The 18,771-nt window shown below is 48.8% G+C and overlaps 1 protein-coding gene across 1 annotated transcript in view; it reads right to left on the reverse strand.

Moving 5' to 3' along the window:
• The window catches only part of ITGB5 (integrin subunit beta 5), a 61,977-nt gene extending 48,177 nt beyond the window's left edge, over positions 1-13,800 (reverse strand). Inside the window, exons 1-3 of the mRNA XM_065637391.1 lie at positions 13,651-13,800; positions 9,460-9,545; positions 1,169-1,373 (exon numbers count right to left, since the gene is read on the reverse strand). Of these exons, the coding sequence (XP_065493463.1) occupies positions 1,169-1,373; positions 9,460-9,545; positions 13,651-13,756 (397 nt within the window). The 5' untranslated portion in view covers positions 13,757-13,800. The remainder of the gene's footprint in view (positions 1-1,168; positions 1,374-9,459; positions 9,546-13,650) is intronic.
• Positions 13,801-18,771: the final 4,971 nt, after the last annotated feature.

Below are 18,771 nucleotides of genomic sequence, written 5' to 3' on the forward strand. Positions count from 1 at the left end.
GTGTCAAGAAACAGGAATAATAACAACTCCCTTTTTTGTGTGGGAGCAAACTTGTTTTATCAGCAACATTCGGTTGTAGAAGCCGTGCATCTAGACATAGGTCCAGTGATGATTACCCTCAGGTATCTGCTTTTGAGGCTTTGAAGCAAAACTTCTTTACGTTTGAGGGTCTGACTGATGACAGCAGTCATACTACTGAGGAGGAGTTAATTAAAATACATTATGACTATCCAATCCACAGAATTAAAGCAAAAAATCCTGCAGCAACTGGTAGGCTTGGAAGAGTGCTGGTCATGTGAGCACCGGCACAAACTCCTGTTTTTCTTGGGCAGAACAACATATTTCATTTTTTTCTGTACGCTCATGAGAGCTGTCACAAAACTATAAGCCTTAGAAACCCACACCAATTGCTTATAATGAATCAAGCTTTTATATTTGCTTCTTAAGTTTGTAATAGGGAGCTTTTTCTCCCCCTTCAGAAATATCAGCTGCCAAATTTTTGCAAGAATTCTGAACCCACAGTAAAGCCTCCCCCCACCATGCAAACACTTTTGATAACAAGCATGCTCGCATGCCTCAGTCTAGCCCTTCCTTTCTAATTTTTAATTAAAAGGAAAAGATTGAAGACAAGTGATGGCTCAGGGGAATGAAACAGGGATCTGGCCACAGTCCAAGGCCTGAATCACAAGTTCAAATCTCCATCTCCAGCCTTGATCCCACGTCTCTTTTGCATACCAACAGAAAACAGATATGTGGTTTTGTTTCCAATTTATAGAAAGAGTTGTCTCAGTTTAGTCAAGCACTGTCAGCTTGCTCGAGGATCCAAACTTACTTCAACTCCTTTCATCCAGTGATTACATTTTTAAGTCAAGCAGGTTCCTTTTAAATACATGCAAAGGTTAGGACTAGTACTGACAAGAGTTTCGGGTGAGATTTGATTGACTTTGCACAACAGCAGTGTCCTCTCATTAAGAGCATACACCTCAACCTCAAGCCTGTTCATGATGTACCACTGAAGTACACGGGCTCTGGAAGGGGCCAGCAGCCACCTTCTTCAGTGGGCTACCAGGTCATGGGCTGTAACACGCTCTGGGCACGTCCCGGACACCCTTTCTCACCCCCAGCAAGCACACACCCAGCATACGGCTCAAAGCCACTGGGGACTCACCAGGACGAAGATTCAAGGCGACCTTCTGAGGTGTGATCTGCGTGACATCCAGGTGGGTCTGGTCGGAGCCCTTGCTGCTCAGAGGGACGTTCTTCACCACACTGATGCTGCTGCTGGGGTTTTCGATGGCTCCAGCACAACCATTTGCAATCAGGTTCTGCAGGAAGTCGCATCGGGACGTGATGGACTTTGTGCTGCCGAACTCCTGGTGTTGAAGAGCGGACAAAAGGGAAAGGGAGGGAGAAACAATCAATCAATCCCACAGCAGGAGCTTTGTTTTGACGTGCTGGTATCTGTACCAAATAGGAGATGACAAGGAGAAGCTGGTGTCATTTGTGGTGGCTGTACTCAAAAGCAGCCTGCACTGAGCCTTGAGCCTGTCAAAGGGATCTGTCAAAAAATAAATCCTGCAGGGGTTTGGAAACTGAATTTGCTCTCAGACCACCACAGCAGAAAGCTAAACCTGGCTTTTCACCCCGGCCACAGCAGCAGCACTTGCTCCCAGCCCTGTGAAGGCATGGCAACGTGTGTGGTTTGCTGCCTGGGCAGCCGATTGCCATCTCTCTGAGGGGAAAAAAGGTGAGAAGCTGTGAATTTTTGCACGTGCATTGCCTCGAAGGAGCTTTGCAAAAGAGAAAAGAGAGGACAAGGAGATGGCACTGTGGGAAGCAGGATGAATCCACCAACCCAGAAAGCCAAGCCAGGATGTGAAGCTGCAGACTGAAGCTGGGTGGCTTCAGGGACCTGCACCCTCATCCCTGGGCGAGACACCGCATGTCCCCACGCTAGCACCTCAAGTCCCCCCCCGCCCCTCACACCTCTGCATTGCAGGCGTTGGTGTGACACCATCACCAGAAATAAAACTGTGACCACAGCAAGTGGCCCCTGAGGCAGAGCACAGACGGAGCGGTTTGACGTGGGCAGGCTGTCCTGGGCTTTGCTGGAGAATGAAGGAGGTGGGAGAACCCTCATGGGAGCTGGTCAGCAGCCAGGTGCAGGCAGCCGCTGGGTGCCAGAGGACGGGCTGCCTTGGCAGGGACCATCCCAGTGCCCGTCCCGAGCTCCAGCCCTCGCTGCCAGCCCCACGCCTGCTGCACAATGCAGCCTTGTGCGGGGCGGCGCTCAAGGACAACCGGCTGCACAATGCGGCCTTTTGCAAAGAGCCCATCTGTTAGAATGCCTTTTTTTTAATTTTTTTTTTTTTTTTTCCAAAAGGGCCAATGGGAGTGAGTCACATGCCTAAAACTTATTGAATTTTCAACAGCCTATTCCTACTTATTTCTACACTGTAACGACAGAGACAACCGTCTTCTGCTTTGGGGCGGATGGACTAAAATGACATTAAATAATGCAGAGAAGATGCTCACAGTCCCTCCTTCAGTGGCACAGCCAAAAATCAGCATGGGACTGAATAAACCCTAATTTTTGCTGATGCTCCAGCATGGCAGAGGATGAGGAAGACATTGAGGAGGGCGAGGTTGCTCGACAGATCTTGCCTTCACACTCCACAGGGTGCTCCAGGGGTGCCTCAAGGACAACCGCAGCCCTGAGGACACAGACAGAGGCTCTCTGCTGCATTTTCTCACTACAAGGTCCCAATGCTATTTGAAAAATGTGAGATCTGCATTCCAGCATCCAACAGTGCAGTCCAGCCAAGGAGACAGCACGTCGGATGGATGCAAACATGAATTCGTTGGAACGCATGGTGTAAACAGATGAACTTCCAGAAAGGAGGACTGGGACTATTTAAATCATCTCCCAGCATGACAAAATAAAAATCAGAATCCTTCTCAAAACGGAAAACAATGCACAGCCTTTCAGAGCAGCACATGTAGGGCAGGCCTTGGAGAAAAGTTTCTCTCGGATGTGGTTTGATCTAAAGTCAGTGGAAAGCCAGTGGGGTCCAGACACTCTCCCAGGCTGGTCTGCCCAGCAGCAGGACATCCACAGGAAGATGTTCTCCTGCTCTCCCCATGCCTGGACCATGGCTCCTGCTGAGCACCTCTGTCAGCTCATTTCTGCTGCCACCTATTAGAAAAGACAGTCTGGTCATGCAAAAAACAACACAAACAGCACCCGGAGTGCAGCCGGGAACCTTTAGTATTCCCTAGGAAGGAGAGAGGTAACCAAATCGGATGATATTTAGAGCTCTCCGTGCAACTGCAGCCTTTATCAGGTATTTCCAATCCTCCCTGGGGTCTGCTGCAAAGCCTCTTGGTGTGAACAGAAAGACTCAACTTCAAAGGGCTTTGAATTAGGGCTTAATTTTCTGGCTGGGGCTGGGGTAGCAGAAGGAGAGCCAGGAGGGGCGGGTAGCCCTGGGGGAGGAGGATGGCGGCTTCCTCCCCCAGCTGCTTCTCTTTAGCAGCTGAGCTCGTACCACCATGACAGACGGCTCTGGTACTGTTTATACTAATGTTCATCATCCCAGCAAGGGGCGTACAGGAAAGCAGCATCCGCACGCCGAGGACGAGACAGCACTGGCACAGGGGGCGAGGAGCACAGCCGTGTGGGACCTGCCAGGAGCTTCTTTGGGGACAGGGCGCCCGTGCATGTGCAAGCCTGTCCATTTGCACAGCAGTGAGAAACAGTTACTGCTGTGATGTGTTTATCTGCAGTCTCTGTGACTGAAGTTCTCCAGTGGAAGCCCTGGAGGTCAGGAGAAAGCCCCTGCATGAGTCCTTCCCAACAGGAGCTGCACAAGGCTCTCAGGTCAGCAGCACCTCTGCACAGGTCCCCTTTGTTCGACCCTGCTATTTTCTCTTAAACTTTCTTATAAAGTGGGCCCAGAGGACTTTACAGGCTGAGAGTGTTGGGGTTGTTCAGCCTGGAGAAGAGAAGGCTCCAGGGAGACCTTATTAGACCTTATTGTGGTCCTTCTGTACTTAAAAGGAGCCTATAAGAAAGATGGGGACAGATTTATTAGAAGGGCGTGTTATGACAGGACAAGGGGTAATGGTTTTAAACTAAAGGAGGGGAGATTCAGGCTAGACATGTGGAAGAAATTTTTTACAATGAGGGCTGTAAAACACTGGCCCAGGTTGCCCAGGGAGGTGGTTGATGCCCTGGAAACGTTCAAGGCCAGGCTGGATGGGGCTCTGAGCAACCTGATCTAGTTAAGATGTCCCTGCTCATTGCAGGGGGGTTGGACTAGACGACCTTTGCAGGTCCCTTCCAACCCAAACTGTTCTTTGATTCTATGATTCTATGACTTGCCACAGAACAAGATTCAGCTCAGATCAAGTCCAGGCCCTTTCTTGTTTGGTGAAATGCTGCATTACCTGGGGTGGAAGAAAATAATGCTCAGGTGTGCAAACGCCCCAGGGAAGGGGGTACAGTACAGTGCCCAGAGGCCGAAGGACTGACCCCTACTTCTGCTTTGGTTTCAAACCCAGGCAGGGTGGCACTGAGCAGGGGAAGGACAGTGGCAGCAGGAAAGCCTCATCAATGGTCGCAGCATCCTGCATTGCACCCACTGGTCAAAACGCAAAGCCAAAACTGTGGCTACCATGAACCATCCAACTCAAGTGAAAAGTTTTCTGTGACAGAGAAAAATCAAGACTCTTGGAGGTTAAACGAAAGGAAAAAAGCATGAGAAGATTTGAGGAGTAAAGGACGCAGGTCCAAATAATTCATGAGCAGCCAAGCAAAAGGCAGCCCCACACCGGCTCACATAAGGCACAAATTCAAACCCCAGCTCCCCCTGAGCAGAGGTCACCTCACCATTAGTTAAGCAATTCCGTGTGCCCAAATACCTTGCGACCATCTGCCTCCATCCCCACTTCAGAGAGAAAGGCAGCAGGTACCCCACGGCATGCAGGGACCATCCCAAGCATGGCTTGGTGCCACAGAAGCATCGCTTTGGGAAGGTCCCAACACGTTCCCATCAGCAGGACAAGGCTGGCTGCTCACAGCCCCAGGGGCACTTTGCGGCCCGGCCTCTGCATTCACAAGCTCACAAAAGCAAATGGACACAAGCAGCCCCGAGTGAATGGAGACAACAATGTGACAATGACATGCTCATCAGTTTGACAGTTTTAAGACAAATTGTTTGGTTCATGCCATAAAAATGGAGAATAGCACTAACTACCTGACTATATCTAACTCCTGACTAGGCATGTTCCTACCATTTTCTGCTTTAATCAGTCCTGTTGGGCATTAATTCAGTCTGAACTATGCCTGCTTTACCATTTAAAAAAACTGACATCTCCTCTAGGAACATCCTTGATTTTCCCTCCTCATTCTCCAGGCACATACTCCTGAGATGAGAGAGGATGGGGTACAAGCAACCTGCTGGAAAACAGAGGGCATCATTGGAGAAATTTCAGTTAAATTAACCAAAAAGTATATTTCAGTTTAACTAATGTCATTAATCCATGTCTCTATTTGGCAGGTACACACATAAATGCATCCACACAGGTAATGCATGGCTGAACATATGTACACACAACCTACACACACCTAAGAAACAAGAGGAGCCTCTGCACGCTGGTATGCTGCTCCCCAAAATGTCAAACAGAAGAAAACAGCAACATAATGACATAATTTTTCCCCCCATACTGGTACTCCCAGATGCTCTTCTGGAGAGGATCCCCCCCGCAATCACTCCAGGTAGGTTTATCTTTAAAAACAAACCCCACCTGTCTGTCACACCCCACCTGGAGCTCGGAGGACAGCACTGAAGCCACTTGCAGAGCTCTCTGCTCTCCCCAGCAAGCCTGACAAGCCCCACCGAGCCTGGGTGACCTAATGCCACTGAAAAACCCAAGAAGCATCCTCGTCTCCCACGCACGAAAACCAGGCTGCCACAAAGACCACAGCAGCCCCATGGGCCAGCAGGCAGTTTCCAGCCAGAGTCTTTCATGAGCAACGTGTCAGCAATTTCTAGTCATTTCCAGCTTCTTCTGGAGCTTGCGGGAGAGGCTGATGAATCTCCTCAGATTCCAACATGGATGGAAAGGCTGCAGCAGTCTCCGTCACCCAAGAGTCACATATGTCCCCCAGACAGTCTTGTTTCAAGGCATGCTCAGGAGATGGTTAAGGCCACACATTCATACCACCTCTTTTAAGTGCCATTTAAACAGATCACCTCATTTGTGTCCTGCTGTTCAAGGTATTCTCCCATGAGCGAACAGAATCCATGCCTGCTTCCAAATTTCTAACAGCCCAAAGACTTGTGGTTAGCTCAGCAGCCCCTGGGGGCTCCATGGCTGCCGGATACCAGAAGCTGCTATCATCAACTCATCCATCATCACCCTCTTGGATGGAAGCAGAGACGCCGAACACAAGCAGAAGTGAGCAGAGGATCATTCCAGCCAAGGGGATGTGATGCATCCTGTACTAACAGGTTGGGAGGTGTAGTCATAAATTTATAGCATCTTGACTGCTCTGCTGTAAGCATCTTATCCATACGCACATTCTTACCCTCACAGTTCAAGGTATTGTAAGTACAAGGGACATTATCCCACTCGGAAAACCATCAGGATAGGGATCCGTGTATCCACAAAAATTGCTTTCACTCACTCCCAGCCCCTAGTTGCAGTTTATCAGCACTCGAGACTTTCTACTCCTTTACGGTCACACAGAGCTTGGATCCGGGAGCGCAAAGGGGCATGGAGGAGGATGCAACAGTGCAGGAGGCTGCATGAAGCGTGACCCTCTCTGGGAAACACAATGGCTTTCCTGCCCAAATCACTCCTCTCCCACAGCCAAGGGGTCCCTCACAGCATTGGTCCTGCCGGGTGCCCAGGGGGATAAAGAACAGACGGGTATGATGGGCCCACCAGGTGATGTTACTCCCCAAGGTAAGGATTGTTATATATAAGAAGGTGTGTATACACAGGAAGATATACTACTATATGTAATATATTTTGTGTATATATACTATAGACGTCTCTACACTTCCTGTATATATAATACATATACACATATTATAAATATATAATTATATATAGAATTATATTATATATATTTGTAGACTTCTACTATATATACTTCCTGAAAAAAATTACTAATTGTTGCCTACAAAGATGACAACAGCTGGCCCAATTTGCACCCAAACCTCTTAAGTAAATGCAAAGGGAGCAGAAAATGCACACTAATCAGCTACTCGTGTTGCTGTCACAGCATAACTAGCATCTGTGGAAACTGCTTTAATATCTTAGCCCTGGTACTTAAACAGCAGCAGAGCTATAGAATTTGGCTGGCATATACACACCCAGGCAACATACATAGCAAACGACAACTAATGCAAGTAGCTAAGCAAAATGGATTAAAAGCAATTTAATAAGCGTACCTGACCAGGCTGTGGCAGAGGGAAGGGAAATATAGTGGTGAAATAACTATGCAAAGAAAGTGGATAATAAGAGTTTATAGAATTACTTCAAAACTTTTGAAGTCAAAAACCTCTAGTATCTTTTGCAATCCCATTACCTCATCTGATGATCTCAGTTAAAGAGAAATAATCAGAGTTTCAAACAGTAAATTCTTTAAAAAAAAAAAAAAGAAAAAATAGAATAAGAAGTCACTAAGTTTTAGCATGCAGCATGTAATGGGGACAGCAGCTTTTAAACACATAGCTCTTGGCACGAAACACCTTGAGGCACATTTTTAAATAGCTGCTGTACGCTAAAGGTCAGGAAGTATTACAGCACTTCCCTGTAAACAGCCGTCTTCCTTCTTGGCCCCTCCATTCCATTTAGGAATTTTTTTTTCTTGGTAACTCTCTTGTTTGCAAGATAAGAGTCAGACTGCCAGGCCAATGGGCTGCCATAAAATTAGTGGTCACAGCGACCACCAGATAAACATTTCCACTGGCAGCATTTTGCAAAAAGTTGTCTTTTGATGCCAAAAAAAAAAAAAAAAAAAGGCAAGCTATTGGGTACCCATAGCTTAATAGTCAGTGTTCCTGGATCCAATCTCACCACCGCAGATTAGGTGGCTGGAAGAGGAGGTCTTACAGCTGTTTACAAGATGTCTCAAAAGCAAGATCTATTGCTTTACCCTTTCCCCTCTGCACACCATTCTCCTTTTCTCCTTGCTGGGGGAAAAAAAAAAAAAAAGGCAAACTATGAAAGCTATGATGCTGTCAAGTAGCACGTTAGTAGCATTAGGGAGTTCTCCTTGGAGAGCTGCGGCTGTGCCTACAAGCAAGTGAAAACCTAGTAAAATAGAGCTGGAGAACCAGAGGCCAGGGTACCTCCCGAGACCCAAACAAACCATGGGGCTTGGGATCTTCCCTCACCCCATCCTTATCTCCATCCCCGTCTTCATCCCCATAGCCCACCCCGAGGGGCTGCAGCTGCCCCAGGCAGGGCTGGCAGGAAAAGGGGCAGGAGAAGCAGAGGGACACACAGACAGCACCCGTATCCTCAGCCCTGCATCGCCAGCTATGGTGAGCTGAAGTGTGTGCTCAACCCCACAGCTTGCCTCCCCCAAAAGAAGGACCAGGATGACCACATTAGAGGGAAAAAAGGTTGGCAGGGAACAGGAGAGCATCGCTCCTGGCCATGCCTGTCAAGAAGTTGAAGATCATCCACTGCTCTGGGGTTTCTCACAGCCCAAAGCTGTTCCTGACATAGCAGTTGTACCTGCAAGCAGGGTCTTTCCACACCTCTGTAAACATCCTTGTTTCTCCTACTCATGAGTAGTCCTTAGGAAGCAGGGAAGGATATTTGGAATTTCTTACAAACCAAGGAGGTCAAATTAAATTATGGGCAAGGAGCTTCAGCACTCAACAGAAGGATGCATTTTCACCCCAGAGCACACAGTTAAGCTCTGTAACTCATCCCCACAGCACAATGCGGATGCCAGAAACATGGGTTGGCTCTCAAAACAACACAATAGATTCAGAGAGGAGAATCATCTTTGTTACAGACAAAGAGCCTGTGCCATGCCAGGCCATGCAGCAAGGGACACGTAGCGAGACACCAGCTGGGGGCTTGGGGATTTTTAGGGAGAGAGCTTTCAAGCAAGGCTCCCTGCACCACAGTCCATGCAGGGACCCTGCACCCACCAAAAACAAGAAGGTAATTGAAAGGACAGAAGGACTGAAGGAACAGTGCTGCTCTGTTGAGGATGCACAGGGGCCAGCAGGGTCAAAGACTTATTTCCTACAGCGACAAAGAGCTGAAGAGTCACATAGACCCAAAATACGCTCCACATGAGAACCCCCACTGCCCTCGCCCATTCCTTCTGGCACAGGAGGGTGTCAGAAACAGGCAAGGGGGGAGGAATAGCTCCCTTTCTGTGTTACAAAAAACATGCAAGACAAACGAAGTCTGCCCACATACCTCCTTGGAGCACCAGGCACACTTGGGATGGATGAGGAGACACTCTTCGCAGGACGTGGCGCTTCCACTCGTGCACAGATTGAGACCTTCAGCAAGAGAGAAAAAACAGAGAGTGGGGTGGGCTGAGCAGTTACTTCACTTCAAAAAAGTGTTCAGGGGTCTTCTGAGATATTCTTAATCATAAACACACTGTAAGTTCAAACTGTCAAGAGCAAGGAATCTCCTGGGAGCTTAAAAGGCTGGAGAAGGAATAAACCTCTCTTCACTGTAAGGAGATCTGTTCTTTTCCTTCAAAAAAACCAAAAAGGACAGAAACTAGTCTGGAGGAGCTTAGAATCACCAAAATACAACTCTGGTGATTTTTCGTCCCTCTTTTTCAGTGGTTTCTGGCTAATCAAATAGTTCATCTATTCATCTTCCCAATAAAACACTGCCATCACTGTGGACAGAATGCAATGGCTGTTCGATTAGCCTGAAATATGGGGGTTAGGCTGTCCAAAATGCCCCAGGATGCCAATTTTTAAACTCAAACTAGGCACATCTTCTCTCTTTTTCCAGCTGAATATATGAAGGGTCTCTCCCTGAAATTTTCACCTAAAGCAGCCTTGGAAGATACCCATCTCTCCTTTCCACACGGGTGATTTCCACAGTGGACTCATGTTATAGTAAATCACTTTTAATTTGTGACAGGAGCCATTTTCACAGGATATCCAGGTTAAGCCGGGCAGGGTGTTTGCACTGGGGGACATCCAAGGCTGGCCGGGCTGGAAGACACCGCTCTGTGACCGAGGGCTCTCCCTGCCCACGATGCCGGCAGGGGCTCTGCGCCCACCGAGGCAGCAGCGACCCTGGCAGCAGCGATGCTCTTTGCTCCTGGATTGCTGGAGTCCAGCAGCACAAGGGGTACCAAGCGAGTTTCGCTTGTACAATCTACGATTTGGGCTTTAGGTTTCAAAAAATAAAGTGGAACCACACAAGTGAAGCCGAAGCAAATATCAGTGGCATCGGCTGTGAAAGCAGCAGCTTGTTTAAGCGTGCCTGTGGCTATGAATGTGCCCTTCCACACCATTGATGCTCCAGCTCCCCAGGGTGAAGCTATTAACTTCTAGTGTCAATAACTGATTGAAAAAAAAAATCTTCAACCGAGGATTCAGCACAAAGGCTGCACACTCCAAACAAAATGCCTCAGGCTCAAAGTCCGAGCCCACTATTTTTTCCAACCTAAATGTCAATATAAGTATTGTCAGGCCTCTATTTTCAGCCACTTGCATCTGCAGATACCATTGCACCACCCTGCTGCTGGGTATAATCTGCTGATGGCACAGACTTGCTGATGGTTGCTGAAGCACCAGACAGAGTTTTTTTCCTGTCCCAAGAACTTCCTGCCCCAAGAGCTTTGAAAAAGGGATTTTTGCTATATCCCAACTGAATATTGCACCAAAAAGCTAAAAGCAGTGTCTGCCTGGGTCACTCCCGTACGGGGATGGGCTGTGAGCGCAGGAAGCAGTGAATTAAGTTGGACAGCTGGAGGAGAACTTAGCATGCCTTAGGCTAAAAGCAAAAAGAGGATAAGTAGGTCCTGTCAGTAATTCTCCATCATTGCCGAGGCATGACCGTGCCAGAGCCCTGCCCTGCCGCGTCTCTGCTGCCTGCAAGGTGGTTAACTCAAACCCGGGAACGCCAAGCCCTGGACTTTCTCTATGGCCCCCATTCAGAAAGGCTGCTTGGGCTCATTCATACTGAACAAGAGCCTTCTTAGGGTGTTGTGGTTTTTTTTTTTTCTTCTTTTGCTGGCTGTTACTACAACCCAAGTGTTTCATTCCTTGTTCACATTCTGAAGTTATACTCCAGCTCCTGGACATTGCAAGAGCTCAAAAACATATATGTAAAATAAAGTAAAAACGTAACTTGTTTGACTGACTTATAATTTGGACAGAGATTAACACTTGTTTTTCCAGATCCTACAATACAGCTGAAAGCTTTTCCTCAAGAGCCACTGCTCTGGTAGCAGTGTGCTGGAAAACGCAGCAAAAGTAACAGGCTTTATAAAGCAAACACTTGCATTTGTACCCTGGCTCCCCAGCCCTGGCTCTTCCACAGCTTATTTGCCCATCTGCATGGAAATAGGATAATATTTACCTCCCTTTCTGACTGCTGGATTTTTGAGAGTTTACTTAGTAACGGTGACATCTGAATGAAAACCAAGGTCTCCTCCTTCTACTGGGTGCCATGACCAAAGCAGCCCACGCTCCTGTGGCCGGCCACGGGGTGACATTCCTCCTGGTGGCAGCTTTTGAAGTTTCCAAGTATGCTTTTCTTTCCACTCTGGAGCAAAACCAAACCATTTCCAGCACTGTTGTGAAAACGGAGCTTTATGAAGCCCTCTGATTTTGGACTGAAAACCGAGCTTTTTGAGTTGGAGTAAAAACATGCAGGATTTTCCAGATGCAAGGCTTTGCTGTGCTTGATTCTGCACAGTCATTCCCGAATTGGGCAAAGGAAGGACCTGAAGATGCTTGTGCTAGTCCAGAAGATGCTCATATTAGTCCAGATCCTTCCAGATGCTAGGGTAAGTTACCAGAAAAGGCTGGAAGAAACTCAGTTTGCTCCTTGATTCTTATATAGTTAATGAAACTACACTTAAACTTTTATTAAACATCTTATAATGGTGAAATTTCCATCCAGGTTTTAGTTGGGATTACTCTAGAGTAAAATCATCCACCCACCTTGGACCACTGAGCTCCACACCCCACATGCTGTCCCTCACACTGACTCCTAAGCCTTGCATCCTATTTCATTTTGCAGAGCAGTGTCCAGCAGGCATGAAGAGCATGTCTCCGAGCGACATCCTTCCGTTGGGCTGAGCCACCGGAGAGCCCCAAAAAGCAGAGGAAGACAGTGCATCCCACTAGACAGCTGAGATTTTAATACATCAAACTGTTGATGCAGAGGAAGATAGGAAACTCTCATGAAAGGTACTCAACAAATTTACTCATAAAGATGCTCTGGGCAATCAGACTTCACTTTAAACCTGTTCTGCAAGAAATCCTACTTTGGGCAGCTCCCCAAAGTGAGATTAATGTACTGGCTTGCTCGAGGGGAAAAAAAAAAAAAAAAGTTATGTACTTTAGCCTTTATTCTGCTAAGGGTGAAAATAGATCATTTTATTTATGCTTACAATAAGCATTCTAACAGTCTCTTCACTGAGATGGTCTGCTGCATTGTCAAATCATCAATTCTGAGGATCAGACTCTCAATATAAATAAATAAATAAGCAAAGAAAACCTCTTCAGAGGTTTTGCAGTTGCGTGCCACAGCACTCTGTAAGATGAGCCTCTTGTTAAGACAACTCATTAAAACATTAAGCCCTGAGAGTAAGCACCGGAATGGTGGACTCAGGCATTTTGTGGGCTCCCTTTATATAAAAAGTTTCCCTGAATGCTCAGAGAGGAGAGAAAACCCGCTTCCAGCACTACTGGAGCAGACTCACAAACTGCACAGCAGTCTCCGAGTACATCCAGGAGAGCATCCCTGCTGGGGACAAGGACCACTCCCTGGGCACAAAGCTTATGTGGGGGAATGACATAAGGTGAGAGCGTAGAAATGGGTCGCTAGCAGAGCAAATGCTTGTGGCTTTATGCTGCTGCAAATCAATTAATACACATTGCTGAGACAAACATCCCAGGGAAGTGCTTTTCCCTTAATAGAGGTGGTTATAGCTGACTCCATTAAAGTATACGTGTACAGAGAGAGGTGTATACACAGCAGTTCCCCGCTTTGCAATGTGATGGTGTAAGATCCCGCACGGCAAAGCCCAGGGATGCGCTCCATGCCCAGCGCGGGGGGGGAACCCCGTGTTCGGAGCCCAGCGCTGCTGGGGACGTCCCGGCGCCGGCGGGGGGAGCGCAGGGAGCCCCGGCACCGCCCGCCTCCGCGCCGGGGGGCAGCGGCGGCAGCGAACCGCGTCCCGTCGGCACGGGGGCTGGAGCGGGAACGGGCGCAGGGACAAAATCCAGCACGGGGCGCCCGTGGGGAGGTGGGAGCGGGCCTGGGGCAGCCGGAAAGTGGGGGGAGAGAGAAGGAAAAATGTAAATCGTAACAAAAGTGCACCGAAGCGGGTTTGGGGGATAATCCGCCTTCCGGGGCGGTGTTTGCGGGGCCCGGAGCGGCGGGGAACGGAGCGGCCCTTACCTCTGCCGGGCTGCAGCGGGGCGGCCAGGAGGAGGAGGCGGAGGAGGAGGAGCGGGGGGGGCCGGCGGGCGGCGGCGGGGGCCGGCAGCCCCCCTCGGCGGGGCATGGTGCGGGCGGCCGGGGCGGCCGGGCAGCCCTTCCCGGCCGGGCCCTCCCCGCCGCCTTTTGTGCAGCCGCGGCGGCGGCGGCGGAGGAGGAGGCGGGGGCGGCGCCGCGGAGCTGCGCGGGGGCGGCGGGAGCTGAGCTCTGAGCTCCGAGCTCCGCGGCGGGACGGGCGTGCGTGTCCGTGTGTCGGTATGTCTGTCTGTCCCGCTCCCGAGGGTGCGCTGCCACCTCCCCGCCCCGCCGCGCAGGGAGGCGTAACCCCGTGTCCGCGGGCGCGGAGCGGGCACAGGCGGGCACACGTGTGGATGAGTGTGTACAGGGACGCGGACACACGCACAGGCTGCATCTGCACACACGTACACATTCCGACACGCACACGTGTACATGAACGCCCGTGTTTGCATGCCCACATCACAGGTGGTATCATAGAATAGTTTGGGTTGGGAGGGACCTTCAAAGCTCATCTAGTCCAACCCCCTGCCATGAGCAGGGACATCAACCAGATCAGGTTGCTCAGAGCCCTGCCCAGCCTGGCCTTGAATGTCTCCAGGGATGGGGCATCGACCACCTCTCTGGGCAACCTGGGCCAGTGTTTCACCACCCTCAGTGTAAAAAATTTCTTCCTCATGTCTAGCCTGAATCCCTCCTCCTTTAATTTAAAACCATTACCTCTTGTCCTATCACATTTCATACACATACGTGCATACACACCCACCTGCATGTGCATACATACATGCATATACCTGCACACAGATGCAGGAACACGTGCACACATGCACATAACTTGCACACAGAGATGCGTGTACACAGGCACACCCAGACACGTACCTACAGGCAGACATGCACGGTGTCCACAGACACACACACACATACGTGTACCCACAGGCACACGAACAATGCGCTCCCTCCTCTCCTGGCTCCCAGCAGTGCTTGCACTGATGTCCTCACGGGTCAGTGGCTGCTCTTATATGGCATTTTCCTGCTTCAGGGATTTTCTATGTGCAAACAAACTAGGTCCATCTGTTAAAGGGCTCCCTGTGCGAGGGCACTCGGGTAGCTCAGCCCTGCCTGCCAGCTTTTTGGCACTGTCCACACATCAACACTTCAGATCTAAAGGAAACAGCAGATTTATTATTGTGTTTGGGTTTCTGGGGAGCTTTCTGTTTTCTACTGCTTTTAAAATAAATAGTAAATCAACTGTAGACCTGATCACTGATTTTAAAGGCAATTTCTAGTAACAGTTAACTATCCATGGCCTGCAGACCTTCCTGCCACTTTAGCATATTGTCTACTAGATCCTACCATTAGACTTTGCTTAAAACACACGCCCTCGATCCAATACGTTGCATTGCTTTTCTCAGAAAGAAGTGATTAACTGTAATGCCACCTGCCAAAACTTCCCCTTATTTGCACTGATTTCCAACACTGCTTTCATAAACCTTGCTGATTTCTTTAGACCCCCAGCACCTGGGACACACTAGGTTTGGGTATAAAGTGACTATTTGTTGTGTTAGGAAATACCCACCTACAAAAGGTGTAACATTTTAACTGTCCTGGTGCTGCTGAAACAGAGTAACTCCTGGTGTGGCTGCAGGGGCATCACAAAACCATAACTGCTTGTAACCAGTCGAAAAATATTACTAAATGCCTCACCAAAACCTCTGCTGTGGTAGGAACGTGGTGCAGGGGCCAGGCTGTGTGTGGGGAAAGGGGCAGCACCAGCTCTCCCTCTTAACCCAAGAGTGTGATAAGGTGCATGCCATCACCCTCTAGTAATAATAAAATTAATAATAAATTTAATACTGGTCATGTAGTGACTGACCTGTAAATGCAGGACGTGGTGTACAGAGACTTCAAAGTGAGTTGTTCCTCTGTGACGTATTTTTAGTATTTCTGTGAAAAGAAAGAAAACTAAATGCAGATCCTGCATTTGCATAAGATAAAGTATCTGATACGAGCCTTAATGCCCAGAGCAGCCTCGTGTAGACCTAGAAGTCCCTCCTCAGATCTTCTGGCCATGCCCAAGTACCCCAAGACACAACCACATGTAGAAACATGCATAGATAGACGTGTGAGCTTTAATCACCCTGGTTGTAGGATCAAGGAGGCTCTCATCCCCCATCCCTTGTCGCTGTGCCCTGCCATGCCTCCGGGAAGCACAGGAGGGAAGGAGCAGTGGGGCAAGTGGTGAATGAGCAAGAGCGAGAAAGGAAAAGCAGGGTCACGGGAGGAGGGAACTACTCAGAGGAAAGAAAAGCACCTTGTGAGACTCGACTGTGGCATCTCAAGTAGCAGAGAAGAGGATTTGAGGAAGAGGGGGACGACTTTCAGAAGGAATGCGCTACAGCAGGACCGGAGCCAGGCGAGGCGTAGGAGCTCACCAGTCACTGGTTATATTTAGCTGGACTCAGCTGAGGTCAAGCTCCTGCCTTCACTTTACGTGGGCGCCTGCGGCATCGCCGTGAGCACCCAGTGCACACCGTGCCCAGGCTGACCTCACCCCACAGCACCCACAAGAAACCCCTGAGAGAGAGGGGAAGGTCAGGAGCTGCTACTACACATTTTTTTGAGCTGTGGACTGTTGTCAGCACTCAACATCTGCTATCAATCATGTACCCTTATCATTATATCTTTCAAGCCAAACCCCTGTGGAGGGCCCACATGTTCACAGGCCATGTATCTCATCCCCATACACCACCGCTGACCATGTGGTGGGCCCAGGGCTTTACAAGGAAAGACCCCCAAGAGCTACAGGGGTGGAAGTGTCGTGGCTTCCCCAATGTTAATACCTTTCTCTGAAGCCAGCACTACGCTCTTGCCCCTGCATTCATCAGCAAAAGTGGCATAATTGCATTAAAGACCTAGGAAGCAGCCATAACCTCAAGAGGGGGACTTTGCAGTGGTTTAACATGGGGAATACACCCCCATGCCATGGGCAACTCGGCTTCAGAGCAAGCAAGCAGCCTTGTGCCACTGAGGTCGGCTGCAGACCAAGAAATGAGGAATTAGCAGAGGTATGTATGGCCTGAAATGAGGTCCCCAAAGTAGGTGTTCACATAAAATCAGTCCTGCTTACCTGTGATGTGGGTACTGGACCAATGTGTGCTGGCTGCTTTTCTGGAGCCAGGGACAGGGTGACAGCAGATGCCCAAAGGGAAGATTGCCTCCATGTACAAAACCAGATGAGCCCTTCATCTTCCTCCTGAGATTACCTTGTGCTGAATAAGGGATGGAGAAAGAAAGCTTTTAGTGCCCCTGTGTTAACAGATTATTAAGGACAAAGGAATCATACAAACCAGCGGAAGATGAGTTTGGGCCAGCTCCATGATTTTGGGTTAGAACCCAAAGAAGTGCTCCACCTCCTGGGGATTGTGAAAGGATGGTCTACAGCAGAGTCACTCTTGATCTCCAGGAGCAGCCATCACTGCTGCCTGTGTCTTTTCTCTCTTGACCACCAACATCTCCAGTATACAAAATGCCATTCTTGAGGATCACTTAGTCCATGGGACTGAGATCCCTCAGGTTCTTTCAAGTATTTAGGTGCCACAGAGGCCTTTGAACTTGGGCTTTGAGTATCATCGCACAGTTCTGCTAAACAGAGGGAGGAAAACCCCCAGCTGGAAAGGCCCAATCTTTGTGCTTACTCTCTTATCACTTGCATTTTAAAGCTTTCGTCAAAGCAGGACATAAACCCAGTGTATCTGACCTAGGCAAGCATTTGCAAGGAATGCAGTTGTAAGTTAGTTCTTTGGCTCTTTTATCCTCAGTCAAAACAAATAAAATGCTTTATCAGAGATAATTTGGGTGTTTTAAAGATAGGTTTTCATTGTCATATCTTCCTTGCGGCAGGAAGGGTGGATGAAAGCATCTGAGTCATGTCTATATGTCTGCTACAGCACTGAAAAGATTCTAGATTTTCAGCAATGACTCCTCTTTCTGCACCAGTCTGAGCAAAATGCCAGTCACTGGGCACTGGCCCATGGCCATAGCCTGTGTCAGAGTGACACCTGACCTTTGCCTCAATGTTTCACAAACTGTTGCCTTGATCCTGCAATCAAATCCTGGGACATCTCCAACTTTCTCCTGTTTCTAGACTCTGTGGCATAAGTTTAGAGTTGCTACTCACTAGCAGCTCCAGCCAAGACATCTTCTGACTGGACATAACTCATTACAACCTCATTATTGGATACAACTCATTCAACCACCATATCTGCAGTAAGTTCAGAAGCCATAAGATCTTGGGCACAGCTTTCTCGTGTGCCAGAAAGACCAGCAGAGATGACCGATTTTGAGAAGTCACAGTGACAGCTGGAAGAGGAATCCAGATGCAGCCTGGCCTTGGGCACTGCCAGTCCCTCAGCCCTTTGGTCAAAGCACCTCTCCATGCGATGAAAAATGGGCAAAACTGGAACCCAGATGATGATCAAGCTGGGCTGATTTATGGTTTTAATAAAACGGAGTTTTGGAGCACCTGGGGTCAAGCTGGGGAGTAGGATTAGGGGTATGAAATAAAATGCAAACTTGTTTGAACCTTGAGGACATCCACCATGTTACAAACAGTGCTTGTGTTAAGAAAACACTTTCTTTTCCTTTCCAGTTCCTCACTGTGCTGTTTGCCGTGCCCTCCTGGCTGCGCTGCGGTGGGAAGTGGGAGCGCAGAGGCACATGCCATGGGCACCGTGCAGCTTCGCCATCCCCACACTGCTTCTCCCCACAAGCCCACAGACCTGGATGCTGGGGTTTTCACAACCATGGAACAAGTTTGTCTCCTGCTTTTCCCATAGAAGTTACAAAAAATTCCAGTTCACACAATAGTAGGCAACTATCAGATGCCAAAAAATGACAATCATTAATCTCGTCCTTTCTTAAACAATACGTGCTCTCCTCCAGCTAAAGGTGCCACTAATGTTGCTGCTGCCTGCTATAGAAATAGATACAAAAATATCTATTTTTACCATCTGAGGACCAATCTCTGTTCTCAGCTACCCAACAGCAACGCTACCTCTCCTGACCTGC

The sequence above is a fragment of the Caloenas nicobarica genome, chromosome 6 (assembly GCF_036013445.1).
Source record: "Caloenas nicobarica isolate bCalNic1 chromosome 6, bCalNic1.hap1, whole genome shotgun sequence".
In the NCBI taxonomy this organism is placed as follows: Eukaryota; Metazoa; Chordata; class Aves; order Columbiformes; family Columbidae; genus Caloenas; species Caloenas nicobarica.